This window comes from Camelina sativa, chromosome 20, assembly GCF_000633955.1.
Source record: "Camelina sativa cultivar DH55 chromosome 20, Cs, whole genome shotgun sequence".
Classification (NCBI taxonomy): domain Eukaryota; kingdom Viridiplantae; phylum Streptophyta; class Magnoliopsida; order Brassicales; family Brassicaceae; genus Camelina; species Camelina sativa.
The window spans coordinates 1,121,361-1,148,310 of NC_025704.1; the positions used below are offsets into that span (position 1 = coordinate 1,121,361).

At 37.9% G+C, this 26,950-nt stretch overlaps 10 protein-coding genes and 2 non-coding genes across 18 annotated transcripts in view; 6 read left to right on the top strand and 6 right to left on the bottom strand.

Annotated features, from left to right (window-relative positions):
* The window catches only part of LOC104772105 (transcription factor-like protein DPB), a 9,412-nt gene extending 8,210 nt beyond the window's left edge, over positions 1–1,202 (top strand). Inside the window, exons 4-8 of the mRNA XM_010496752.1 lie at positions 4–22; positions 112–180; positions 285–383; positions 516–586; positions 705–1,202. Of these exons, the coding sequence (XP_010495054.1) occupies positions 4–22; positions 112–180; positions 285–383; positions 516–586; positions 705–1,038 (592 nt within the window). The 3' untranslated portion in view covers positions 1,039–1,202. The remainder of the gene's footprint in view (positions 1–3; positions 23–111; positions 181–284; positions 384–515; positions 587–704) is intronic.
* Positions 1,435–5,112, top strand: LOC104768516. 3 transcript variants are annotated; one of them, XM_010492519.2, is made up of 11 exons: positions 1,435–1,667; positions 1,810–1,929; positions 2,117–2,277; positions 2,358–3,047; positions 3,200–3,383; positions 3,650–3,704; positions 3,821–3,871; positions 3,958–4,011; positions 4,190–4,309; positions 4,454–4,560; positions 4,730–5,112. In XM_010492519.2, the coding sequence occupies exons 1-11, from the start codon at positions 1,495–1,497 to the stop codon at positions 4,878–4,880; spliced, it is 1,866 nt and encodes a 621-aa protein (XP_010490821.1). In that variant the 5' UTR covers positions 1,435–1,494; the 3' UTR covers positions 4,881–5,112. The 3 variants fall into 3 exon arrangements, with proteins under 3 accessions (XP_010490821.1, XP_019097971.1, XP_010490822.1); XM_019242426.1 differs by having other exon boundaries at positions 3,656–3,704; XM_010492520.2 differs by having other exon boundaries at positions 2,361–3,047.
* Positions 5,146–9,863, bottom strand: LOC104768514 (FAD synthase). Of its 3 annotated transcripts, none has more exons than XM_019242427.1 (17): positions 9,661–9,860; positions 9,407–9,516; positions 8,640–8,685; positions 8,384–8,541; positions 8,106–8,223; positions 7,912–7,994; positions 7,516–7,575; positions 7,196–7,423; positions 6,908–7,004; positions 6,733–6,783; positions 6,559–6,639; positions 6,384–6,455; positions 6,175–6,237; positions 5,941–6,090; positions 5,725–5,782; positions 5,589–5,641; positions 5,146–5,507 (listed from the first exon to the last, which is right to left on the bottom strand). In XM_019242427.1, the coding sequence occupies exons 2-17, from the start codon at positions 9,505–9,507 to the stop codon at positions 5,430–5,432; spliced, it is 1,497 nt and encodes a 498-aa protein (XP_019097972.1). In that variant the 5' UTR covers positions 9,508–9,516; positions 9,661–9,860; the 3' UTR covers positions 5,146–5,429. The 3 variants fall into 3 exon arrangements, with proteins under 3 accessions (XP_019097972.1, XP_010490819.1, XP_010490820.1); XM_010492517.1 differs by having other exon boundaries at positions 9,407–9,519; positions 9,667–9,859; XM_010492518.2 differs by lacking the exons at positions 5,146–5,507; positions 5,589–5,641 and having other exon boundaries at positions 5,724–5,782; positions 5,865–6,090; positions 9,407–9,519; positions 9,667–9,863.
* LOC109131298 lies at positions 10,687–12,348 on the bottom strand. Its single transcript, XM_019242076.1, has 5 exons — positions 12,205–12,348; positions 11,653–11,815; positions 11,292–11,379; positions 11,124–11,190; positions 10,687–10,973 (listed from the first exon to the last, which is right to left on the bottom strand). The coding sequence occupies exons 2-5, from the start codon at positions 11,738–11,740 to the stop codon at positions 10,920–10,922; spliced, it is 297 nt and encodes a 98-aa protein (XP_019097621.1). The 5' UTR covers positions 11,741–11,815; positions 12,205–12,348; the 3' UTR covers positions 10,687–10,919.
* Positions 12,433–12,516, top strand: TRNAY-GUA. Its single transcript is given in 2 exon segments — positions 12,433–12,469; positions 12,481–12,516. It is a non-coding gene; the product is annotated as a tRNA-Tyr (tRNA).
* On the bottom strand, positions 12,619–16,108 carry LOC104768517 (E3 ubiquitin-protein ligase RFWD3-like). 3 transcript variants are annotated; one of them, XM_010492524.2, is made up of 10 exons: positions 15,681–16,108; positions 15,490–15,565; positions 15,321–15,401; positions 15,184–15,228; positions 14,911–14,991; positions 14,575–14,653; positions 14,220–14,278; positions 13,987–14,097; positions 13,455–13,888; positions 12,619–13,265 (listed from the first exon to the last, which is right to left on the bottom strand). In XM_010492524.2, the coding sequence occupies exons 1-10, from the start codon at positions 16,031–16,033 to the stop codon at positions 12,755–12,757; spliced, it is 1,830 nt and encodes a 609-aa protein (XP_010490826.1). In that variant the 5' UTR covers positions 16,034–16,108; the 3' UTR covers positions 12,619–12,754. The 3 variants fall into 3 exon arrangements, with proteins under 3 accessions (XP_010490826.1, XP_010490825.1, XP_010490824.1); XM_010492523.2 differs by having other exon boundaries at positions 14,575–14,650; positions 15,321–15,410; XM_010492522.2 differs by having other exon boundaries at positions 15,321–15,410.
* Positions 16,281–16,353, bottom strand: TRNAF-GAA. The gene has a single exon. It is a non-coding gene; the product is annotated as a tRNA-Phe (tRNA).
* LOC104768519 (dual specificity phosphatase Cdc25) lies at positions 16,449–18,021 on the top strand. Its single transcript, XM_010492526.2, has 3 exons — positions 16,449–16,604; positions 17,051–17,189; positions 17,664–18,021. Exons 1-3 carry the CDS (start codon positions 16,474–16,476, stop codon positions 17,835–17,837), a joined length of 444 nt encoding a protein of 147 aa, XP_010490828.1. The 5' UTR covers positions 16,449–16,473; the 3' UTR covers positions 17,838–18,021.
* On the bottom strand, positions 17,895–18,879 carry LOC104768518 (nucleolin 2-like). Its single transcript, XM_010492525.2, has 4 exons — positions 18,791–18,879; positions 18,588–18,625; positions 18,334–18,483; positions 17,895–18,230 (listed from the first exon to the last, which is right to left on the bottom strand). Exons 1-4 carry the CDS (start codon positions 18,809–18,811, stop codon positions 18,077–18,079), a joined length of 363 nt encoding a protein of 120 aa, XP_010490827.1. The 5' UTR covers positions 18,812–18,879; the 3' UTR covers positions 17,895–18,076.
* On the top strand, positions 20,090–22,681 carry LOC104768522 (serine/threonine protein phosphatase 2A 57 kDa regulatory subunit B' alpha isoform). The gene is made up of 2 exons (XM_010492528.1): positions 20,090–21,689; positions 22,291–22,681. Exons 1-2 carry the CDS (start codon positions 20,538–20,540, stop codon positions 22,615–22,617), a joined length of 1,479 nt encoding a protein of 492 aa, XP_010490830.1. The 5' UTR covers positions 20,090–20,537; the 3' UTR covers positions 22,618–22,681.
* LOC104768520 lies at positions 22,845–24,823 on the bottom strand. Its single transcript, XM_010492527.1, has 6 exons — positions 24,701–24,823; positions 24,365–24,588; positions 24,103–24,261; positions 23,876–23,986; positions 23,603–23,781; positions 22,845–23,502 (listed from the first exon to the last, which is right to left on the bottom strand). The coding sequence occupies exons 1-6, from the start codon at positions 24,725–24,727 to the stop codon at positions 23,294–23,296; spliced, it is 909 nt and encodes a 302-aa protein (XP_010490829.1). The 5' UTR covers positions 24,728–24,823; the 3' UTR covers positions 22,845–23,293.
* Positions 25,034–26,678, top strand: LOC104768523 (UDP-glycosyltransferase 89A2-like). Its single transcript, XM_010492529.2, has one exon. It carries the CDS (start codon positions 25,173–25,175, stop codon positions 26,601–26,603), a length of 1,431 nt encoding a protein of 476 aa, XP_010490831.1. The 5' UTR covers positions 25,034–25,172; the 3' UTR covers positions 26,604–26,678.

Sequence of the window (26,950 nt, forward strand, 5' to 3'; positions counted from 1 at the left end):
AAGTGACATTGAAGAATTAAAGGTTTCAACCAGATATTCTGTTTGCCCATGTTCCAAAGCTCGTTTAGAGAATGTTCCTGAATCTGATTTCATTTTGTTTTTTGTTTGCAGAGCGAACGACTCTCACTTAGGAACAGGATTGAGAAGAAGATCGCATATTCCCAAGAACTGGAAGAACAAGTAATGGACAACATAAAACCTCTGGGGCCTATATGATTGATCTTATTGTTACTTTTATCATAGATTCTTACATGGTCCTTCTTTTTTCTCTGTATGTCTGAAAGTACGTAGGCCTTCAGAACCTGATACAGAGAAATGAGCACTTGTATAGCTCAGGAAATGCTCCCAGTGGCGGTGTTGCTCTTCCTTTTATCCTTGTCCAGGTAACTTGATCAACACCTTCATAGGATCTTAGATTTAATCCACAAGCAAACCTCAGAACATGAAAAAACGCCTTCTTTTCATCGTAGTATCTGTTCCTATCGTCTGATTGCTATTGTTTTTCTCTGCACCAGACTCGTCCTCATGCAACAGTAGAAGTGGAAATATCAGAAGATATGCAGCTCGTGCATTTTGATTTCAACACGTAAAAAATCAAACACCAAATTTGTTCTCTTTTCAGCTAAAATATCTCTACTATGTTGTCGATTACTGACACTGTGAATTCACTATTTTACTGACACTGTGAATTCACTATTTTGCAGCACTCCATTCGAGCTCCATGACGACAATTTTGTCCTCAAGACTATGAAGTTTTGCGATCAACCGCCGCAACAACCAAACGGTCACAACAACAACCAGCTTTCTTCTCACAATTTTGCGCTGGAAAACTCTAACGAAGGCCCTAGCACTGCTTCAGCGATGCAGCTAGAAGTGTACCAGCCTCATCTTCAACCGCAACAACATGAGCTGCATTCTCAGCCACAGATCATTCCTACGCCTGAGACTAATGAAGTTGCTTCCGCTGCTGATACTGCTCCAGTGATATCAACGTCTCATCCAGGGACAATGAACTCCAACATGAAGCCGGAGAAATGACAAACTTACGAAAGGCCATTTGTACACTATCTGTAAAACTGTAAAGTAGTCTTGGAAAAACTACCTGGTTCTTTTGACGAATAGCCGGTTTAGCGGTAAATTTGTACCGGTGGTTTTTCTGTATTAGTAATACAGAATCTAAGATTCCTTCTCGGGTTTAGCGATTTTAAGAATCTTTTGCCATAGGAAAAAAAAAACACTTGTACTTTGTTGTTTGTGAGGATCGTGTTGGAAATCGCAAAATTGGAATAGTTTTGGTTTGGGTCAAACCGAAATCCGGTTATGGTTTAAATTACCTTAACCGTATAGAAATGGCGAGAATTGATTAAATAGACTCCCGGTTTTCGTATAACCGAAATAGTGTTCTGTGTTTCAAAGGTATTCGAATCTTTCACACTCAGTCGTCATCTTAATAAATGAAAGTGGGAACTTCACAGAGGTTGAGCAAGTCCGGCCATGGCGACGATTGCTCTAATCCCTTTCTCTATCTCCTTCCCATCCTTGGAATTTCGGAAACCGTTGTTCTATTATCATCGTCGTCATCAGCAACCTCAACTCTTTGTTTCCTACTTGAATTCCACGAAGAAACAAAGTTTTGTCTGTTTCGCTTGTTCCATCAAACAACCCAGGTTCGAATTTTTCTCCTTTGTNCCTTTTTTTTTTTTTTTTTTTTTTGGTCTTTGCTTCGATCTGTGGAGTACTTTGGGCGTCAATTTCAATTTCAGTTATTGTTTTTGGATTGTGTTTTGAACTGGATCGAGTGTGTTGCAGAGTTCGTAAGAGAGTGAAGAGCAATGAGGAGCTTCGGAGTGAGATTATGGAGTTCGTTGCTTCGGCTGAGCTTCCTGAAGGTCACGTGCCGTCCATGAAGGAGCTTTCGGCACATGGAAGGTTCCAAATTCAGAAATTTGTAGTTTTTGTTCAAAATTTATAGCAGTCTGTAACGTTGATTAAGTTGGTAGGCTCGTTGAATTGTTTGTGTTACTCTTTATAAGTCATCTGATTTTTTTAGGGATTGCTTCTGAAGACTCTTGTTTTTTTTAATTTAGTTTTGGTTGTGTGAACTTTTTGTTTGTAGAGTTGATCTTGCCAACATTGTCCGACGAAGAGGATACAAGTTTATCAAGGAACTTCTTGCAAATTCTGATGTGGAAGAAGACTGTAAAGAGGTAGTCTCTGAGGAAAACTCCAACTTGGAAACAAGTGCAAGCCGCGTTTCTTTGGAAGATTCGATAAAAGGTCAACACATAATTCAATAAGAGAACAAGTATGTATGATTTGTTATTGTAAGATAATCTGATATATTTTATCTGATGTAGAAGGTCAGGGCGAAGGAGCACTGGATGTGGTTGATGGAACAATGCCTCTTGATCAGGAAAAAAATAGTTTTGATGAGAATGGTGTTGTCATAAATTCAAGTGCCGAGGCTGAAGAACACGGAAGTTTGAGTATAGATGAATCGTCAGGATTTTTGAGCATGGAAAACTCCTTTTCTAACTTGGGTGATATAACAGAAAACAGTTTGGAGACTGAGCGTGTGGAGCTCAACAATAGAACAGTTACTGAAAACTCATCTTCTGAAGCTTCAATATCTGCAAGCCATTCCCTATTTTTAGATGATACTTCAAGCAGCTGTCCGGACATAGAAGCTGACAATGTTTTGATGACAGAGGATGAGGAGGTCAATGATGTGGAAAAAGATACATTTGGTCACTACACCAGTCCTACCTATACTCATTACACTAGTCCAGATCTCAGTTACATCAAATATGTTGACATTGCTTCTGAATCCTCGTCTGCTTTGACCTCGGAGAACACCATGTCAACTGCAGAGAATTTTCAGAATCAGCAGGTTGATGATATGATTGGAAATCTTTCTGGTAGTGCCGATGATAGTTTAGTTGAGTCTGAGGATAAGGATTGGATGTTAGGATTTTCTTCTCCCACTTCAAGCATAGAAGAAAAAGCAACCACATTTATTCAGAATGGATACTTGGATACAGTTGATGGTATGTTTGATCTCCTGAAACCTATACTTTATATCTATTGTCTATATATGATGACATGCCGTACTGATATCTTCATTATTCATGCATGTTTCTGTAGTAAAACTTTGCAATCCGTGGTGAAATAATTAATTGATAGTTGGAATCTGTTTCAGATGAAGAAATTGACATACCTAATGAAAGCTATCCTGAAACTGAAGAAAGTGCAGAGACAACCAAAGGTGCTGAGTTCATAGGAGACAGTCGTGGTGGCCAGAGAAGTATGAGCACTCCACCAAATGGAACTGCCCTAGCATTGGAGGAGTTTACTGACGCTACAGAACTTAATGGCTCTGACAGGTGAGTCTAACCATGAAGGTCAAGTCTGTTACTCTTGATCATTATTTACATTTTATTAGTGGTATTCTTCCGATATTTATTGCATTCAAAGAACATTATATTGTTAGTTGATTATTGAAAGCCACACCAAGCTTTTATATCATTATTGAGTAATGCATAAACCAGTCTTGACTGAAAGCCTGGATTAGGTATCCTAGGAGTTTGACTCGTGTACATTTCGCATGGTTCACTTCAAAATCTCTGACCTTTAAATTTTCATTTGATAGGAATAGTGATCAGAGAGATGGGAGTGCTGACATGGATACGGATCCACATGATGAGGTCTTGAATTATCCTGCTCACTGAACTCTCTCAAATTTGATCTTAAGTCATTGAACTTTAACTCTACTCTATGTTTCGTATCCATGCTCATAGAACCTTGTTCTGAAATGATACAGACCAGGAAACGGGAAAATCAGGTTGAAATTACTCGGCTGAGGTTTATGCTGGTACATTGATTGCTTTCTCTCAATATGTGGACCCGATAAAGTGATTTTTGCTAACTAACTTTGTTGGTAAACTATTGCATGGCTAGGATCAAAAAGAGCTGGAGCTGTCAAGGTTGAAGGAGCAGATTGAAAAGGAAAAGGTAAGCTACTCACTCTCCAGCAACATGTTGTACATAGGTATCCATTAACGAAAAGGCACATGACTTGGTATTCCATACATCTGAATATACTTGGATGATACTCTCCTTGATATTTATCTAGTCTCATGCAAAGCCTGATACTTGTTTGTGTTCCTAATCTCCAATTTCCTGGGTTCAGCTTTCTCTTTCAGTTCTCCAAAGACGGGCTGAAACAGAGATCCAAAAGGCCCAAATGCTTATCTCAGAGAAGGAAGTTGAATTGCAAGAAGCTGAGGAAAGTCTTTCAGGATTGCAAGAGGTAGCTTATTTTTGCTTCATAGTTATCGTTTTGCCATGGTCCCAATTTAAACTACTATCAAGTATCAATACAATGTTAGAGCCAGATCCATGATTGCACTCTTACCACTGAAAGCCAAATTATTAAAGTTACTTTTTTCTTCAGATTGTGATTGAATATTGCGGAGATGGTAATGTTGTGGAAGTGACCGGTAGCTTCAATGGTTGGCAACACCGAGTGGGAATGGAACTACAAACATCCAAGTCAATCGGGTTAGTATTGGTCCTGACACTCTCTACTCTCATCGAATATTTTTCTTCTTCTGATGAACATGTGAAAGACTCCTTTAACATTTGGGTAATGTTGCTTGCATAAATATGCTTTCAAAATTACAATCATCATCCGTTGAATTCAGATTCGACCTGTTTAATATTTTTGCAGGAAACAGAAATGCTGGTCGACATTACTGTGGTTATATCCCGGTACATATGAGATAAAATTCATTGTGGACGGGCAATGGATAACAGATCCTCAAAAAGATTCGGTTACAAGAGGACACATTACAAACAACATTCTCAAAGTAGACAGCTGATGATCTCTTGCGTTTACTGTTTTTCTCGAGTTGAATTCATTCCACATGAGCGGTGTGGGCTTCATCAGGTGAAAGGAGCACAGCAAATCGTTTCAAAGTTTTGTTAGCCTCTTCGATTATTTCAGTCTTAAACGTTTTTGCTTTTTCTTCTTAAGGCTTAGGGGTGGGTAGTAGACTCTGTACAAAATTGTAATTTCAGGTAAATGATTAAAATAATACATTTATGTCTCAAGGGTTTATGTCCCTTAGAATGCAACATGCATAATTCTTAAACCGTTCAAGACAGAATGTGTAAAAGCAGAACCCTTATGGGTTACTTTCCTACAAATTTTGTTATTTAGAGTTGATAACAGATAAGACATGAATTATAAAGGTTTTCATAAGTATGTTTTTGCCACAATAACTGCTTCAGTTTCCTTATAAAGTGTCAGATTCTGATCCTATCCTCTCCAGTTACTTCCTCTCAGGTTCTGTGACCGGTACATAGAAGCCACTCAAGTGGACCATTTGAAGCTGCTTCTCATGCTCGACCAGTACTCAAACTTGTGTCTATTTGACTTCTACGAACGCATCTTTCTTGAATTTCTTGCATAGTGCCTGTGCAGCTAAGTCAATCCGTGCATTATCCTGTAAAACAGAATCTTGTGAGCCTCGAAAAATGAGGAAAGAAACGAAACCAGACCTTGTCAAGATTTTCCTGTTTTGTACCTTTCCCTTTAAGCAGATGATGATAGGGCCTTGTCTAGATTTCCGGTAACACCCTGAGAAGAAGATTGCGGTTTAAACAGAGACTTTGGATGCTCCTTACAGTTAGATAATATTAGAGAGGTCAAAGATTTAATACCAAGATATATGTCTGGGAATTCGAGACCAAGTTTGGACAGAGGTTCTGCAACTTCAACCTGCATTTTGTTGATAGTCAAATCCTTAATCAGTTCAAAGCAAGCCACAGATCTATCAACAACTATGAGTCTTGGTTCAAACAATGATGATTGCATGAAAAAGTGGCAAATGTTTGTTTAATCAGTTGAAAGCAAGCCATGGCGAGAGAAAAACATACATCTGTTAAAGATGTCATCAAGCGCCTTGACGAAGATTCTATGAGTGAAGAACCTCCACCCAATTTAGTAAGTTCGGTCAGACATTCCCACTCTTCCTCGAGCTCCTTAGTGTTTGTAGCAGCAAGAACAATCACATTGCGGCACTTGATCTACACAGACAGACCGGAGATCAAATGGGTAAGAGAATAATGCTGAAACATTATAACTTTCAATGTAGTTCCGAAACCACATACCAATGGCACTGAAAGCTTTTCATGATGTAGAAGTTCAGTAATTCCTTCTGGTAACTGAGCCATCTGAAATGAGAAGAAATCTACTACATTGAATAACCCCACCCCACATATACACAGAAATGATTCTGATGCTGTAAAGTTTTAGCTTATCTTGTCTGAAGATAGATATGTAGATCTATAAAAACTTTTATGCTCAAGAACGAACTTACCTCATTCCTGTCACCTGTGCACTGCTCGCTTATAAGATGCCTAAGGTATTCCTCAAACTCTTCATCAGGTGCCTGAATAAACGGCATTATGAGCCTCTCAATTTAGAATTGAGTGGTGATGTTTTTCTCAATGAGATGCTAAGGCACATAACTTAACCATGAAAGAGATACGTACCAGGCGAACTCCAAATGCCTTGGCAACACCACCCAAAGTAACATCTGAATGCAAAGGACCAACTCCTCCATATATAAATACCTTCAAAAGCATCAATCAGAGGAAATCTGTCAGTCATATCTTCCACAACAAAATCTCTCTTTGATTTTATGATCATCTGTTTAAAGTACTTACCATATCACTCGTAGACCTTTGACGGTCAACTTCCTCAGATACAGAATCTATCTAATTAAAGAAACACAGTGAAGATATAACAGAGATTTAATAAGCCGATTGACGAAAGATTTACATTGTCTGATTAACATGCTCTATGGGTGAAAACTGATGACAATGAGTGAATCTCACTCACATCATTCCGAAGGATAGTGGTTTGTTGCACCGACCAACCGACAGAAGTCAACTTCTTACACAACGACAATCCTAGTTGATCCTCAACAGTGCCAGACCTGAGCTATGGAACAGATAAATGGGTCGGAAGAACTTCACTGCACCTAGTAGATAAGTAACCAAGCAGGACCCTTTTCAACATGTGGTTGGCCTAAGTCTAATGTCATTGATTGATACATATCTAGCATAATGTTCTCTTAACATAAATAATTTCAAGAACAGAGCCTGATAGTAAGAATTAATGACTTACAGAATCTCATCGCCGACAGCAATTACTGAGGCCAAAAGCACCTCGTGTTTCTGTGATTCGGTGTCTATGTCATTTTTGAGTGACGCATTTCTCTTGACTCTCCCAGCCCTTTCTAATCTCCCATCAGAAAGCAAATAAGCAGGTTTGAATTTTTCTTTACTGCTAGTGTCGTTAACAGACAATAATGAGTTGGGAACAGTATCATGAATACTCCCAATTGATGTATATCTGCATATTCATAAAAGAAACACAATATAAGACGAATTGTTCAAGAATGAAAAATCTTGTTAAAAGTGAATCTGTGGAGAGAGGACTTTTACCCCTGGTCATAAAGACTGCAATACTTGACCTTGCAAGTTAGGAGAAATGCCCAAACATCTCTGCACAAGAAAATTTAATGAAAAAAAATCAGAATAAAGATCAAATGAGAGTAAGAGATAACAGCACTGTAAAATTGCTTTAGTTTTCAAATTTCCAAAGACTTTATTTGGGTTACACTATCATATTAAGGCTGTACCAATTACAGTGACCACCAAAGTTGATATAGTATATTAGACTTTATCATTATACAAAATCTATATCAGCAAAACTGTGCTCAAGATTTGCTGATCGTCACGCATACCAAAACATACGTAAGAATAAACCACCAATCCAAATATATTGTAGATTCAACGGATAATGCGATAAGTTGATATGATTACGGAGAAAGAAGATACCTGTACGACCAATCCAATATAGGATTCACCCTCATAAAGGGTGGCCATCCAGGTGAACTAGGAGAGAATTGCTCTTGACCAACCTGATAAAATTCAGTGAGAAGTAATAAATCACAAACATCACATTTTTTTACTAACTCTTACAAAATGTTTGTATCTAAATCTTGAGATTAAAGATTTGAAGTGAAGCTAACCGCAGTAGGATCACCAATTCGGACGCCAAGGAAAATAGCTCTGATAGGGTTAGCCTTTAGTAATGCCTCTAACCCGGATTTGAAATCCTGGCGAATGATATCAAGTTGCAGATTGTAACTGCCCATATAGAATAAGATGATTAGCTAACCGCAGAAAGAATATCATTCTGGGAGCAGACGCGGTTTGACAATCTTAACCAAAATGCTATCATCTTCAATTAGACGATATAAATACGAGAAAGAAAAAAATGAATGCAGAAGAACAGTACTTTTCTTACGTTTGAGCTGCATCATATGTAAATGCATTGATCTCAGTGAAGGCAGAAGGGCTCTCGAAATATATGGTCCGGACTGGAAAACTTGATAGACCTCCATTAGAACAACTCTGCTCTTTCATATGCAAAAAATAGCCAGCTCTAAGAAGATGCAACAGTACCTAAAATCATGATGACACACATTATTATTACTTAGGAAAGAGGGGAAGAAAATATCCAAAAAGGAGATATCCGGAAGGGAACAGTTGCAGTAACTTACAGTAGAGTCTTTTCCTCCATTGAAGCTAAAGGCGACCTCTTCAATACTGCAGAAGTCGACAAGCTCAATATTTTCAGGAATCAGTAAAGTAAAATGGATTTTGATCTTGAAAATTATCACTTAATCTACAACCATAATGTAATATTTGGACAGCATACACAAACATTGAACATGATGGGCACACAGCAAACAAGAAATGAATAGAAATAATCTTTAATTTCCTAACTATACAAATCATTACACGTTATTGAATTCAATTGACAACACATATAATTGATAAGGTCTTGCCACCAAGAAGGGGTTAGCAGCCAAGTGTAGTGAACTTGTAGGCGAAAACAAAGTCAAGTTATCTTTAGTTTTCCTTTAACAAATGTGACAAAACCCATGAATCTTGACGACTCTTTTCATGAAAAGATCCTCACATGTCATATAACTCATCGTCTTTCATCCATAGAGAAAAAAGGATGAACTTTTTTTATAATGCCATGGACATGGTCAGATATGGTTAGAATCTAGGCAGTTAACCAAGAAATACACAAAAAGCAAAATCATCCCAAGATATTCTCAAACCATTATATAATATTTGCTACTAGAAACTTTTCACTGAGATCAATGATCAGCTTCTAAGTTGTATCTTTCTCAAATTGTATCTTTTTGTCTTCAGATTTTCAAAGTTGAATCTTAAATCTCCAGCAACAAACAAACGAAAAATGAATCTAGAGATCAGGTAAGAGGAAACTAAATGAAGTAAGAGAGGGGGGACTGACGAGTAAAGAGAAAGAGCTCGTTTAATAACGAAGATGGCGTTATTGTACTTGGTCTTCAACCTCTTATCATCGCTTTCTCCGATCGCTTTGTCGATCTCCATCTCTCTTCTCACCTGTGATAACCCAAAATAATGCAAAGATCAATAAAACCCAAACTAAGAAAAAAACCCCAATGCTTTTGCAATTAGGGGACTAAGATTGAGTAATCCACAGATTTAGGAGCTTTTGGGATAAATAATAAACTCAAAAAGTTCTCTCACCTTTTGATTCCGACGACTCGAGATATCTCTATCTATCTCGTCGGAAGTATTTAAGATTGGCTCCCCGGAGGAGAGATGCAGAGAGAGATAAAACAAAAACGAGAAATTCGTTTTGGATTCTTTAAGAGCAGATTCTTCTTCTTCACTTTTATTGTTTTATGGATTTTTTTTTTTTTTTTTCCTTATGGGACAATTTTTTCAATTTTTTATTGCCACACCCAATTTATCTAAAACCCACCCAAAAACAAATTCTGAAAAAAATCAAAAGAGATAACAAAACAAAAGAAGATTATGAATATTGACAAAATAATAAAAATTTGAATATGAAATAGCAGAGAAGAAAGACAAAAAAGCTTTGCTCACATTCAAGATTTTCTTCTTTTTGCATTTTTTTTTTTTTAAAGTAATAATAAAAAGAATTTTCCTTGCAACTTGTTTTTTCTGCAGAAGTTCTTTAAAAAAAAAAAATCTAGTATGTAACCAGAGACTTACAGTAGTAATTCAGTAAATGTAAAATGTAAAATCCATGATGTAATAATAGTCTAATACCAATACATCATCATTCAGAACCTAGTACAAATTGACAACTAACCTAGTATATAAAGTTGTTTATACTATTGATTTGTATAAAAAATATCTGATCTCAGAATCATCTACAATTTGTTTTTTATAAAGATTATAATTTCTGTTACTACGAGACTAATATAAGCTTCGTTATCATCGAATGGATTAGTTACGGTCAACGATTTTTCTTTTTTTGACTTTTCTTCTATGGGCAATCTAAAGTGAGTGCGTTTCGACACCTAAAACGCACAACACACAATCGCAATCACCAATCGCAGTCGCGCCTATCAAGATCATACACGTTTTCTTTAGCCTTAAATCCCATATCCACTTACAAGTTCATCTCAGCCGTTTCGTTTAACGCCAACACTAAAATGATCACATGATGGTGAAGAAGCATCATTAAATTAAATCAACCAAATGGCATCTTTATGTTAGTCGAACTCACTTATAGAATAAGATAATCAACCAAAAGCGTGATCCTTGCTTTGTTTTTTTGGTGAAATTGTCTCATGGAAGAGAATCTCAAAAACACGCAATTAAGAATTAGTTATATATATATGCTCAAGGTATGTCAATGAAAAACAGGATCAGAGTCTCTTCTCAAAGATATTGGAATTTTGATCATTAGAGCCTGCAACTAAATTCTGTACCAAGAATACTGAGAATCCCCCCTCTCTCGGTGTTACCTACTCGAAGAGACCATCCCCGTGCCAAATATCAAACAGAAAATCCACCATTTCCTGCAAAATTAAAGAAGATTGCAACCACCATGAGATGTTTGATAGCTATGACAGGAGATTCATATTGAAGAAAACAGATGAAGAAACCCAAACTTAAGCAGAAGATGAAAAGTTTGTTTAATATGGAGTATTATTGTAGGAGGAACTCACAGCTAGAGGGATGGGCTTCTGAAAAGGAGTGGTGGATGTGAGCAACTCTTCATAAGTAGCGTTGAAGCTACAGATTACAAAAGATTTTTAAAGTGAGGAAAGGAGTTAAATATATGTAAAAACATGAAGCTTGACGCAATCAAATAATTAAACATTACTATTATGTACCCGATTACAGGTTCAAGAGGCATCTCTGAAGTCCTATTAGATGGATCACCAACCCACTTCTTTCTCAACTCTTGCCACGCAACCTCAGCTGCACAATCAATAGAATTTAAAACATCATCTGTACACGTTCAGTCTAAATAACAGACACTAAAGAAATTGAGCAAAGCTGATCATAAAGTATTCAGTCTAAATCTACTGACCACTACTTAACCTGACGAGACAATCAGTTTGCTCTTAATTGTCAAAAAGACTATCTATCAGCTAACCCGTAGGACAATAAAAATATTGTTCGAGTCAAAATCTCAAAAACCATAAAAAAAATAAACTGTGAAAGAAAGGTTGGTGATAAAGAGCTTACTACCATTGTTCACAAAGTTGTTCTCAGTCGATTCTTCTTGATCAATTGGAGAACTTGAAACAACATTAGCAGAATCAACATTAGCTTCCATTTTCCTTAAAAAGATTCCTTTGTAGAAGAATCAAGGACAGATCAGAATGCCCAAAACTCGAAGCTTGAACCGAGACTGGCAAAAAAAAAAGAAGACAGAAACTTATAATCATAATCACGAAGGAAACAAGATATAACAAATTTACATTACACATTAGGGTTCATTAGCAAACAAACTACTAATTATTGTCACCGTATCTATCAAGAGTGAGAATGAGGGAGAATCAGAGGCAGTGCACAATTCCAATCGCAATAAAGGGAAGAAGAACCCTAAAACTTTAATTCTGGAACCCATAAGTCAAAAGAGATAAATCATCTAATGGAACCCTAGAATAGGTTCAACCCATATTCCGAAAATCTGAAATTGTTCTTGGGACTTACTTACTAAGAAATTCATTCCAATTACAATCTGGCAAAATCAAAACGAAGACAAACGATAGAGAGAGAAAAAGAAGGATGTAAAACCTGAGAAGCTGATTGGAATGTTCGACGACGACGACGACTGAAAGAGATAATCCTAATTCCCTCTCGCCGAGAAGAAATCGTAATAAGTGTCGATCTCGATAGATAGAATCCTATGGAATCGAATCGAATCGAATCTGTCTTCTTATTTCTTTTTTTAGCAAAGCTAAATAATTCTCTAACTATTGTATTAATACTACTTAAATAATTATAACCAATGATTTGGCGTGACCGACCTTAGCTCAGTTGGTAGAGCGGAAGACTGTAGTTGTTGCTGTAATCTTTAGGTCGCTGGTTCGATTCCGGCAGGTCGGATATAATTTTAAAGATTTTTTTTTTTTTAAATTCTTGTGAAATGAATCAGAAGCATATTATGCAGTAAACAGTGTATATAACTGATATCATATATTATGCAGCAATTAGATTCATAACTAAGATCTTACTATATTAATTTAATGGCTACTCCATTAGCATCTCCAGATTACAAAAGAAATTAGGTAAGCTAGCCGCTTTACATACATATATATGTTTGCATTTCAACCTTTTTCCATTTTCATGGCGATTCGTTCCTAAAAAGCTGCAATTTCTCATCGTTTAAGAGACCAAGCAGACCCGTTCCATTAACATGAGCGTATTTTACGTCTTGGAGCGGAAGATGACTTGACAATGGGAACCTTTGAGAGACGGCAAAATTCAAAGGATCCTGCAAGATGAGCTCCCGAGTGGACTCGTCACAAGATGCAAATAGTTGTTGATTCTTTCCCTCACCAAAGTCTATAATCGCTGTTCTTGGCAGACGTATGTTATCTACAAAAGCTTGTGTGGATGACAGTTTCTGGTAATATGAATCAGCACCTCTTCTCTTGAGACTAACATGAAATCCATCTACACCATTACTATTGCTATTATTGACTCCTGTTTGGGTCAACGAAGGTTGAGTCTGGACTGTATCTTCAGAAGATCCAACTCTCGGTCTATAAGAAGCCACTATATGATCACTGCGAGGACAATACGAGGATGATATGCAAACTCCTGTGTTTCCTGTTTCTGAAATTAATGATGGGCTACACACACACACAAAAAACGAAACAACAAGTTAGAGCCTAGAAAATGTTTTGCTAAATTTCTCCAAGCAGATGCTAAAGTTATGTGATCTCTATTTCCTTTCAAGTATTTTTCAGGCAACAAGACTTGTGGGTTTGGTTTCATGAGATGTGAACAAGCATCAATGTCAGAGAAACACAAAACCTCACCTTCCTTCGCTGCCATAGATGTTCCACTGACACAGCCCGATGGAGGAAGCTGACAACAGGGGACGGACATCAGAAGTTGGAGTGGAATTGGTAGAGAGATGATGGATAGTATGGACTGGATTGGTTGTTAAGCCAGTCAACGATGCGAAAGGCCCCGTTGTTTGACGCCTGTCAAATACTAAAACCATTCCATTCTGTAGTCCAGCATAAATATAGTGAGAGCTGTTGAGATCCCAGGAACAAGACCAAGGTGCAGCTGGTAGATCATAGGATAAGACAGTGTTGTGGCTCTCCAAGCTTATAACAGATAATTTTTTTCCTAGAGAACCAAATACTGCAAGCCCGTTATTGTGAGGGGAAAGGTGAAGATCTTTAATTGCTCTTGTGGTAGGAGGCAACAAAATATCATCAATCTCACCCGAATGTAGGCTCATCTGCAACATATACATATATTTTAAAAGACGTATAGTTTCATCATTTAAAACTACTGTAAGATAAAAAATAAAAGGGTACAACAGAAAATAAAACTTACTTGCGTAAGCACAAATGTTCCACCAACGCCTGAGAGCCTACGAGCCAATAACACAATTTTTCTACCACCATCTATGTCAAATAAACGGCCACCACTGACTAGCAAATCTCCCTACAAGAAATTGGATGGAAAGGATCTAATTTGCGTTAGACACATCAACACAATTGAAAACAGACAGTACCTCAGCCAAAAATTCTAAAACAATGGGACTGATATGGAACGCTATGCCACACCTGATGTCTGAAGCTGCAAGAAGGTGCATGTCCGTGATGTTCTTGGTAATTTGTATGACCTGAAAGGCATGCACTTACAACTGTTTAGAAGTATATATGCATTAAATTTCAAGGAGAAAAGAAAGTCCTAAGGCCAGCGTGGAAACAATCGCACAACAGCATATCAATTCTACTTGAACAAATACTCCATTGAGACAATTCATCCAGCAAAATGGTGCAAGCACAGAAATGGAAAATAAAGGATTTAAGGTAACACAGAAAACGCAACCATATATAATATCTGATCTAATAAGTATAGTTAATGTTAACAAAGCTGCCAGTGTTGCAACCATGAAACACGTAATTGTGTAATTACCAGGTATATATTGATTCTGAGAAGCCACATGAGAGTTTCTCTGCGCACCCATAGCCAAACTTTCCATATCAGCTATCTTCTGCAAAAACAAATTTTCTAGCCCTGATGCTTACTATAAGAGAAACATGTGTAACAATTTTGTGCAGAAAATAACAAACTAAGATGGGGGCGCTATTAGTCAAACTTAGCTCCCTTCTAAAAGATACACGAACCAACTTCTTATTCCAGATTTGACTAGTTAGCACTTTAGCAGTAATCATAAACTAACAAAATCTTTCCAAGCATAAAACAAAGTATTAAGAATGACTACGTGGCAACAAACTCTTAAGAGTGTACCTTCTTCAGCTTATGAACTTCTAATCGTAGCTCTGCTTCCATTTTCTTCCATTGAGCTTCTTTGTTACTCCAACTTGCAGTCTACGATACATGTAAGAAGATGTTACTAAACGCTATAATACTAGTATGAGGGTCTCACACAAATGTTCCAGTCTACTTACAGACATAACCTACATAGATAGATGACTTATAATGAACACAAAGAGAGAGTTTTAGTAATCCGGAAAAACTTCTTCTGAATGATTTAAAAGCAATTCAAAGAACTAAGCTCACCTTCTGTTCAATTGAACTTAACTTGGACTCCAGAAATAAGATTCTCTGCAAATACAAAACAAGAATATCATCAGAATTTTTGATACTGTGATTTCTTATCATGTATGTAACTAGGAAAAATACACTCATTGTATTACCTTTTGTGCTTCATCATCTACTGCAGCAACACGTGATGCATAAATCTTCCGGACATCTCTCAGGCTACATTTTCTAATGCACTGGGGACACTAAAAAAACAAACCATTGTCACTCTATGAGCAAGATGAGCTATCATTGAACAAACTACATAACAACAACCACACACACCTTTCCTGCACTTTGTCGCTGCTGTAGCCACTTCTTGATGCAGGAAAATCCATACAAGTGTCCACAGGGCAGACAACTTGAATCACACCAGTAAAGAAGAAAAGAGAAGACCCATTTAGTTTCATTCAATATATTAAAGACGACCAGAGTAATCAAATAGTTCACACGCACTAACTGGAAATTGAGATTACCAGACTTGGTGTTCGCCATCGTTGGTCCAAACTTCCATACAAATCAAACAGAACAATCCCTCAGTCTCGCCGTGTTTCCATTCCTCATCTTCCTGCGATCCTGAAGATGAACATATACCTTGTGACATTTTCTGATTCTCTTGACTCTCCTTCTGTGAAACCCTAGGTGAGACTACAACATCCCTGGTTTGGCTTTCGGTATCTTCTTCCTCCTCCTCCTCATCTTCGCTTTGTTCGTCTTCTTCTTCTCCAACTACTTCTTCTTCTTCTTCATAGTCTTCTCCTTCATCCTCAGATTCAATGTATTGTGCAATTCTTACTCCGGGACCGGAGTTACGCCGGCGACGCGGCATTAGGTCTAAACCCCAAAAAAATAAGCGCCAATTGATTGTATCCGTTTCTGCCGGAGTAGGACGATGTAAGACGAAAAGTTTTCGCTGACAAGATGTCGATGAACAAATATATAACCGACCATCGTACCGTTCCGTACCGAAATTTTGTTCGGTTCTAATCGGCTCAATTTTGCTTAAACCGGTAACTCCTAACCCGAAATTGCCGACCCGAGCCGGTTGGCCCGTATGCAAAAAATAAAAAAATAAATGCGGTGAGCGTGGATCGAACACGCGACCTTCAGATCTTCAGTCTGACGCTCTCCCAACTGAGCTATCCCCGCTTGTTGTTAATTTATCGATACAAAGTATTAATAATAACTGAAATAAATGTCACCTCAAATTGGGTCGTAGTCTTCGATGGGAACGTTCGTTTTGAGAAGAAAAGAGAGAGATTAGAGAAGATGGGGAGAAGCATATTTTCCTTTTTCACTAAAAAGAAAAAAATGGCGATGGCGAGAAGCATCTCTTACATCACCTCTACTCAGCTTCTCCCTCTCCATCGTCGTCCCAACATCGCCATCATCGATGTCAGGTACTTTCTCATACGCGATTTTATTTCGTCGGCTTTACTTACTAATCTGATCTCTTTAGCAAGTTTTAGTTCGAATCAGTCCGATTGGTCTTAGGGTTTGATTTTGCTCGACCATGTAATAATACCCCTGATATGGGTTTAGGAGAGAGAGAGAGTCCTTTGCTTTTGAATTATGTTTAGTTCTGGGATTAGAGATTATTATGAACAAGTGGAATCTCAATGTTTTCTAAAACTGGAACTTTGAAGAATCTTAATCTAAGAAAAGCAACTATTATGAACTCGTGAGCTTTGGAACAAGGCTTTTGTGGTTAAGTGGTCTGAGGAGCGTAGAGAAAAGGCTGGATCTTTTGTAATTCTTTAACTTAGGTTCTTCTTATTCAGAGTTGTGGCTAAAAATCCAGACTTTGTATGACTATATGTGTAATTGGGTGTGTTTTGTTTTGAAGGGATGAAGAGAGGAATTATGATGGGCATATAGCTGGGTCGCTACACTATGCGAGTGGCTCGTTTGATGACAAGATTTCTCATCTTGTTCAAAATGTCAAGGACAAAGACACACTTGTCTTCCATTGTGCCTTGAGCCAGGTTTGTGTGTTTTACTCTCTTTTTCACTTTACCACAATATCTTTTTCCCCATAATGAAACAAGACATGATATAGTACTGTCCTGCAATGATTGAATGATTAGGTTAAGTTGATTCATGTTTCATAGTTTTGGGTTTTGCTTAGAAGGAGATCTGTATATCTCTAACTTTCTGCAAATATGCATCAAAAGTGGATATCAAGGTTGCAAAATCCAACGGTCTTTTGTAATGTTTGCCTACTAGTCTATCTATTCTTTATGTAAGCTTTGGAGTAGGAACATTCTTAAAAGAAATAGCATCGATTAGCTGCTAGGTTCTAGCACTCCAAATCATCAAGCTCTCAGTCCTTTATTTAGCAACCTTTGATTTGAGCCAGTTCTCTCACTCACTTCTTTGTTCTGTCCTAAGTCCTAATTCACACACGAGAGGAAATAAAATGATTGCTAAGCTTTGATTGAAACCAAATCTTACTGCAGGTTCGTGGCCCAACTTGTGCAAGAAGGCTGGTGAATTATCTAGATGAGAAGAATCAAGAAGGTACTGGAATCAAAAACATCATGATCTTGGAACGCGGCTTTAATGGCTGGGAAGCTTCTGGAAAACCAGTCTGTCGCTGTGCAGACGTTCCTTGCAAAGGCGATTGCGCCTAAACCCCCTACTACTTAACCATTATTGGGGACCTAATTGATCTTTCCACATTGTCATCATGTATTAAAGCTGAATTAAGATTTATTCATAAAAAATAGTCTCTTGCCACCAATATGTTTTGGATGGGAGACAAAAAACGTTACTGTATTTGCAAATCACAATACTAAAAGGGCTTTTTTGGTAATATTGTAAGTTTTATTGAGCGTCAAAGCCACGTTTTATTATATCTTAACGCCGTCAATCAATAATGAACTTTTCGGGTAACGCCGTCAAAAGAAGAAGGAAGATCCCAGGTTGCAGGCTTAACGATTGGAGTCCATCCTCCCACGTCAGTTCCATTAAGTTTCAACGCCTTTTCTTCGGGAGCTCCTCCCTCGAACCTCACGAAGGCAACACTGATGTAAAACGATCGAGTACAATACAGTACAAAAAACAAAGTTAAAGAGGAAGAATTTTTGAGTTGGCAGCATTAATAACATGAATGAGAAAATTAAGTACCTCTTGACGAGGATACCCCTATCATAGTGTCTGGAAACATGACAAAATAAAATCTCTCCACATGAAGAGAAAAGTTTTCTCAACGAGAGCTCGGCAAGATACTTTGGAAGCGAAGTGTCATATCCCTCAACGGAAACCGTCGTCAAAATGCTAAAATTAATCAACAATTTGATTGTGATTAGAGGTGGTGATAATAATACTACTATGATCAGAGAACCAAAAAAAAAAAAAATCCCAAAAAGAAAAAATTTTACCGGGGTTTTGGAGCGTCTGCACCAAACACTTTCAGACCCTAAAAAAAAGATACAGAAGATCTAATCAAAAATTCTACATACTTCATAGATTTTTTCTTCTTTCTTGTGCAGAAAGAAACCATTAATTAATTAATAGGGAAGCAGAGGTTAATCAAAGAGAGAGCGAGTAAGAAGAAAACCCATAAAAAGAAGAAGAAGATTACTTTGATGGCGGATTCGTCCATGGTGATATACTGACAAGAGCGACTTCTAGGCTCTAGCTAGGGTTCCAAATATTTTGCTATCGGGGAAGATTTTTGTTGTTGTGTGAGTGTGTTANTTTTTTTTTTTTTTTTTTTTTTTTTTTTTTTTTTTTTTTTTTTTTTTTCTCTTATTTATCTCTGGTTTGGGATCCATATAATATATTGTTACGAACAGACGGTTGGGCCTTGAATTTAGTTCCGGCCTGCGTGAAGCCCATATTATAGTTCTATTTTTTTGGGTAAACATGTGAAGATTGTTCAATTTTTTTACAGAATACAGAGACTCACCAAAGAAAAACATAAAATCAAAAAATCTACAGTTATACAACATTTGAGGGATTTTGCTATCGGGAAGATTTGAATTGGTAACAAACTTGTAAGTAGGAGTTAAAAAGATTTTATTGTTTCATAATACAGTTTAGAGATCGAAAACTTGTTTAGGAGGAGTTTCGCCCCATTTGGGAAAATATATTATCGACGGAGATTAAAGTAAAAACTCTTTACCTAATGTGATAATGTTGTACGTTGAAACATTTTGGTAATTTTCCCGTTAAAAAATGCTACGTAACAGGTCTTTACTTATATGTTTCCTTTTCTTTCTTTTTTTTTTTGTTGTCTAGAATCTTTTGCATGTGGGTAATGTCGAATCTCTCAGTAAAACTCGGATCACTGTGTACTGGTTGAGCTACAAAACACTTAACTTAAGATACAACCACTTAAAAAGAAAACTTGTCCAGCCATGAAATCTAATCCAATCCAATTGAGTCCTGCCTTGTTGTTGTATCCCTTCGTTATCTTCTAAGGTTGTTATTATCCCATCCATAGTGAAATTTTGGAATATAAAATTTAAAAGATTTTGTCTATATATAGCGACTACTCGGTTTTATTTGATTTCAATTTCATCATTAAAATCTAGTGATGACCACTTGTCACTATTCTTTTTGTAATGTCATTTTAATTTCATAATGGATAATGAAATTCATACAGTATGTGTTTATTTTTATTTTCTAAGGCATCTTTTAGACTTTCACATAATGTTTTATATATAAAAAAAAGAATTAAGTTGTTTTGTTGTTGTTGTTGTTGCATAATCATAATAAATGATCATTATTCATATATATGGACCAAATAGTTAAAGTTGCGAGCACTTCACTCACAAGCCACGTGCACACAAGAGCCATCACACTTACGCTAACGTTTAGGATAAAACCATAAAATGTGATTTCAATCAGATAATTTAACTCAAAAAAAAAAATAACATCTAAAACTATTTTAAAAAGTGTATCGTCGTGTCTTTTGGTTGTGAATTGAAGAGATTTTGAATAACAAAAAGTGAAATTATATTATTTTTTTCTGTTTCCTTTTTAATTTGAAAGATCCTCTCTTCTCTCTCATCTCGCTCACCGGGAAAACTTCGCTGTCCAAATCTCCGGTCATTTCTCCGAAGATCTCTTCGATCAATCCAACGGTTTAATTTCACCATCTTCAGATCTCACAGAACATACTCGAAGATTGATGTAAGAAGAAGTGTAGTGGAAGAAGATTCTTCTTCGTTGTTGTTGTAAAAGCAAGCAATTGAATCTGAAATACTTTACAGATTCATTCAATTCATCTTCCATTTCGTTTCACGCTTTGATTCAATTTGAGTTAGGGTTTCTAAAATAGAGAGAAGCAACAACTTAGGGTTTCTATAGTGCGTGAAGAAGCCATGTTTAAGAAGATTATGAAAGGTGCACATAGAAAAGCCTCAAGAACTGAGGCGAATGATTCGTCAATGTATGGATTTGATCCACCAGGTCATGGATCCAACAACAATATGGTTGTAAATCACGCATCTCGTGGTTCACTGCTTCCTTCTTCTTCTCCAACGGCACAACAACCCCATCCTCCTCCTATGTATTCAGTCGAGCCTCTTCCTTTATTCAGAGACGTTTCTGTTTCCGAGCGTCAATCCTTGTTCTTGAGAAAACTCCAGATTTGCTGTTTCCAGTTTGATTTCACAGATACGTTGAAGAACGCGAGGGAGAAGGAGATTAAGAGACAGACTTTATTAGAGCTTGTTGATTTTATTCAGTCTGGTGCAGGGAAGCTTACTGAAGTTTGTCAGGAAGAAATGGTTAAAATGGTTTCGTTTAATATATTCAGGTGTCTTCCTCCTGCTTCACATGAGAATACAGGTCAAGAGCCTGCTGATCTTGAGGAAGAGGAGCCTTACTTGGAACCATCTTGGCCTCATTTACAGCTTCTTTACGAGTTGCTGCTTAGATACATTGTTCCTTCTGACACTGATACTAAAGTTGCTAAACGTTATATTGACCATTCCTTTGTGTTGAAGCTTCTTGAGTTGTTTGAGACTGAAGATCCTAGAGAAAGGGAGTATTTGAAAACGATTCTTCATAGGATTTATGGCAAGTTTATGGTACACAGACCCTTTATTAGGAAAGCAATGAATTATATATTCTATAGGTTTATCTACGAGACTGAGAGACATAGCGGGATTGGGGAGCTTTTGGAGATTCTTGGTAGTATTATCAATGGGTTTGCCTTGCCAATGAAGGAGGAGCATAAGCTTTTTCTGATTAGGGCGTTGATACCGCTGCATAAGCCGAAACCAATCGCAATGTATCATCAGCAGTTGTCTTACTGCATTGTTCAGTTTGTGGAGAAAGATTATAAGCTTGCGGATACAGTGATCAGGGGATTGTTGAAGTTTTGGCCTGTGACAAACTGTACGAAAGAGGTTCTCTTTCTTGGTGAACTTGAAGAGGTTCTGGAGGCAACACAAACTGTTGAGTTCCAACGCTGTATGGTTCCTCTGTTCCAACAGATTGCTCGATGCCTCAGTAGCTCTAATTTTCAGGTTAGTAAAATCTCGTATCGTATGGCTTGGTTTCTCTTTTTAATCTGCTCGTTAAAGTTTCTCATTTTTGGAGCCTTTCCTGTTTAGCTTCTTGTATGAAAAGGCTTATGTTGTGTAGTAATTTTGCATATCGAGGCAATGATCTAGGCCTATTATCTCAAACTCATGTTCTGACTCCTCCATCTGAAAAAAGTACTGTAATTTTTGTACTTGGCATAGTTGTCATAGTTTTATATGTCTGCTTGTTGTTTCTTCCAATATCCCATGCTTCTTCAGAAAACTGAATCTGTTCATTAGCCCATCTCTGTTGATAGAATTGTCACATGCAATTGCTATTACAATCTGCTAAATGAATTATTTGATTCTTACATCAATTGTCTCGTGTGTCACTCGTCTCTATTTAGCTCTGCCAGACAACCAACTCCGCTGAATTGATTGAAACCTTTGCTTGTGGTTTGTTTATGTATGATTGAATTCTCTTTCTTGCACACCATGGTTTCATCTTCTCTACAGGGGGTTGATAGCTTAAAGTTTAACCAAACATATTGCTTGAATTACTTGGGAAATTTTTTAATCTCGCATATATTATCATGCAATGCAGGTTGCAGAACGAGCTTTGTTCTTATGGAACAACGAGCACGTAGTAGGTCTAATTGCTCAGAACAGAAGCGTGATCCTTCCTATCATATTCGGTTCGCTGGAGAAAAACACAGAATCTCACTGGAACCAAGCAGTTCACGGTCTAAGCGCGAATATAAAGAGAATGTTCATGGAGATGGACCCTGAACTCTTTGAGGATTGCCAGCAACAGTACGAAGAGAAACAAGCCAAATCTAAACAAGTGGAAGAGCAACGCCAAGATAGGTGGAGGAGATTAGATGAAGCAGTAGAGGAGCGAGAAAGAGAAGATCCTATGATCACTTCTTAGAAGAAAAACAGTTTACCAAACAAATCATCCAATTAATAATATTCTTTCTTTTACTTCTTCACAATTTCACTAATCGTGCAAAATATTATATTTTATTTATTTATTTTGAAGGTCTGGAAAAAAAAAGTCCTTAAATCAAGCCATTAGAATTTTATTTTTCTCTCTTTTGAAAATCTTTATTATGGTGCTTCTGATTTCTCAATCCAGATTTAAATTGTACACTAAAGTCAACAAAATCTAAATTTGATAAGAAATTATGAGAAAGTTAATTTAAAAATTGAAATAACTGGTTATCTTATTGACATGTTTGAAGTAAATCTAATGCAACCAATGATGCACTACAACTAATATCAAAATTTTAGACAGCGGGATTGAGGAGCTTTTGGAGATACTGGGTAGTATTATCAATGGGTTTGCCTTAACAATGAAGGAGGAGCACAAGCTCTTTCTGATACCGCTGCATAAGCCGAAACCAATCGCAATGTATCATCAACAGTTGTCTTACTGCATTGTTCAGTCTAGGCCTATAACCTTAAACTCATGTTCTGACTCCTGGGGTTAGCAGCAGCACATAATGTGGAATTCCTATAAAAGGTTACTCATCTGCTCTGTTCCTCTTGTCTGATAATGGCTTCCATTCTTGTTTAGATCTCTGAATTTCTGAATTATATCAAGATTATTGAGCCATCTCCATCTCTATCTCCATCTCTAGCCTCTTCTTCCTCTCCATATCCAACTTCATCTTATTCTCCTTACGCATCTGAATCTCCTTGTCCAACTTGGCCAGCTTAATCTTCATCTTCTTCTTCTTCTTCTCATTCATCTCCATCTCTATCTCCATCTCCAACTTCTTCTTCTTATTCTCGGACGCCTTGATTAAGACACCTAATATATATAATAATAAAATAAAGTTATAAACAACGCAACTGATGAGAGAAAAAAGAATTTATCTAAAGAAAGGCAAGAAGAGCAAAAATTGATGTACTTGGGAGAATATAGCCAGTAGTAGTGCAGAGACGCTCTCTTTTTATTACTATGTCTCCCGGTTGCGGCTGATTACGTTCAACTACAAGATTCATTCCTCCCATGTTACATCCATTTAGTTTAAGCGCCTTGTCTACTACACAACTTTTTCCCCTAAGATAAATACAAGCTACTGGAATGCTGCAAAAAAAAAAATAGAAAAAAGGGGTCTTTAGTTAGAGAGAAATAATCGATAACACTAGAGAGCTTGGGAAACAAAACAGAAGGCACAAACCTAGAGAGAACCCGAACTTGAAAGACCTCTCCACATGAAGAGAAATGATCACAGAGCGCCATCTGGAGATCAATCTCAGGAAGCGAAGTATCATACCCGGTAACGCGGACCCTATAATAATTGATTGCATTGCACGCGAGAAAATATTATTATTATTATTAACATCTGAACACAAAGATGCAACACAATCCTAAATAATAATAATAATAGTAATAGTATTTATCTACCGATGTATTTCTGCTTGGTTAGCAGGACAAGGAGGATCCATGTATTCTGTCTGAGAGGGTGCGGCCTTAACGATTGCAGTCCATCCTCCCACGTCAGTTCCATTGAGTTCCAATGCCTTTTCTTCGACACCTTCTCCAACCAAGAACATGAAAGCAACACTGTAAAACAAAAACACAGTTTATTTATTTTTGAGTTTTTCGCAGAGCATTAAACATAAATGAGAGAGAGCCAGGTGGGAGGGAGGGAAATTAAAAAAGGTACCTCTTGAGGATTCGTTTTTTATAGTCTCTGGGAACATAAATAATATGTCCGACCCTTCCACATGAAGAGAAGTGTTTCTTCAGCGCGAGCTTGAGAGCATACTCACAGAGCCTCGTGTCATATCCCTCAACGGATATCGTCGTCCTAGGGAACAACAATCGTTTGGGTTTGGGTTCCCGAGAGTCTGCAACAACACGATCGTTCAAATCCAGCAATTTCAGATCCTACAGTACCAAAATTCTCCTAACCTCATAATACTTTTTCTTACATACTTGAAACAGAGTTTAAGCAAAGAGTGAAGAGAAAGAAGAAATCCATAAGGAGAAGAAAAATTACTCTTCTGATGCCAGCAGATTCGTCCATGGTGATCAAAGTTGACAAGAAGAGCAGCGCTAGGGATTCGAATTTTTTATTTTATTTTTCAGATTTAGGGATTTTGATTTCAACAACGGTTTTTTCTTTTTTCGTAAAGCCCCCCCCCCGCCCCTTATTTATATTATCTAGTTACGAACAAAACTGTTGGGCCTTTAATTTACTATAGGCCTGCGTTAAGCCCATATAAAGTCCTAGTAAAGTTATAACCTTCTGATTTTTTAAGAGGGTTCGTTCGTAAAGCATTGAGTATTTGAGAGGGATTTGCTATCTCAACAAAATCTAGTGCGACCAATGATAGGCAACGACGTCGTATCTTAACTTCCAATAAATAAATAAATTAAAAAATGAAATCTTTATAATATCAAATCTTTTTCGTTAGTACCAAAATAACCGTCAAAACACACACACTAATATACGGTAACGCCACCGCGAAATGACGGAGGTAATGCTACCGGAAAGTAGATCGGAGAGTTCGAAACCACCACACCTAGTGGTGTTTCCATACCCAGCACAAGGCCACTTACTTCCTCTACTTGACTTAACTCACCAACTCTGCCTCCGTGGAGTCAACGTCTCCGTCATCGTCACTCCCGGGAACCTCACTTACCTCTCTCCTCTTCTCTCCGCTCATCCTTCCTCCGTCACCTCCGTCGTTTTCCCTTTCCCTCCTCATCCCTCACTCTCTCCCGGCGTCGAAAACGTCAAAGACACCGGGAATTCAGGAAACCTCCCGATCATGGCTTCTCTTCGTCAGCTTCGAGATCCAATCATCGACTGGTTCCGATCTCATCCAAATCCTCCGATCGCTCTCATCTCCGATTTCTTCCTCGGTTGGACTCACGATCTCTGCGATCAAATCTCTATCCCTCGCTTCGCTTTCTTCTCTATTAGCTTCTTCTTAGTCTCAGTTCTTCAGTACTGCTTCGAGAACATCGATCGGATCAAATCAACGGATCCGGTTCATCTACTGGATCTTCCTCGTGCTCCGATCTTCAAAGAAGAGCATCTTCCGTCTATTGTCCGACGATGTCTCCAAACTCCGTCACCGGATCTCGAAACCATCAAAGACTTCTCCATGAATCTGTTGAGCTACGGCTCTGTTTTCAATTCTTCTCAGGTTCTGGAAGATGAGTATCTCGAGTACGTGAAACAGAGAACCGGTGGTCATGATCGGGTTTTTGTAATCGGGCCGCTTTGTTCATTCGGGTCGGGTCTTAATACGGATCCGGGTTTTATAGATCCGGATTTGCTGAGTTGGCTTGACGGATCCCAAGACGGGTCTGTCGTCTACGTTTGTTTCGGGAGTCAAAAGGCGTTGACTAAAGAGCAGTGTGATGCTTTGGCTCTAGGTCTTGAAAAAAGCATGACCCGGTTTGTTTGGGTGGTTAAGAAAGATCCGATACCGGATGGGTTCGAGGATCGGGTATCTGGACGGGGTTTGGTGGTTAGAGGATGGGTTTCCCAGCTGGCGGTCTTGCGACACGTGGCGGTTGGTGGATTTTTGAGCCATTGTGGATGGAACTCAGTGCTTGAAGGGATAACGAGTGGGGCTGTGATCTTGGGATGGCCTATGGAGGCGGACCAGTTTGTGAACGCGAAGTTGCTTGTGGAGCATTTGGGTGTTGCGGTTAAGGTTTGCGAAGGGGGTGAAACTGTGCCTGACTCGGTTGAGTTGGGTCGGGTGATAGCGGAAACGGTGGGTGTGGGAGGATGCGATGTGGCTGCTCGGGCTGAAGAGATACGTCGGAAGACTGAAGTGGCCGTGACGGAGGCAAATGGAAGCTCTGTTGAAGATTTACAAAGACTTGTCAAAGAATTTGGAAAAGTCAAAAGTCAAACTCTATCACTAGATGTAATTAACTAATTAATGATGTGGTCGAGTTTTGATTCTAAAATTCATTTGATGTCTTTCGGTACTAAATTTGAAGAACTGAAACTATAACCGATAGGATTTGAATGGTTACAAAATTACAAAGGGTGGGACAAAACACGTATGAAAGAAGACAAGTAGCATAGAAACAAGATCTTAGCTAGTAAACATCTTTAACTAAAATATATGGATCATGGATTATTATCATTATCACCCCAAGACTCCCTTGGAATGCTATGGTGGTTATTGACATCGGCCTCAACCTCTTCTCCGGATACCTTCTCTGTTGTCAGAATTCTCCGTGTACCAGTCACGGCTAGCTCCTCCAATGGTCTTACCAC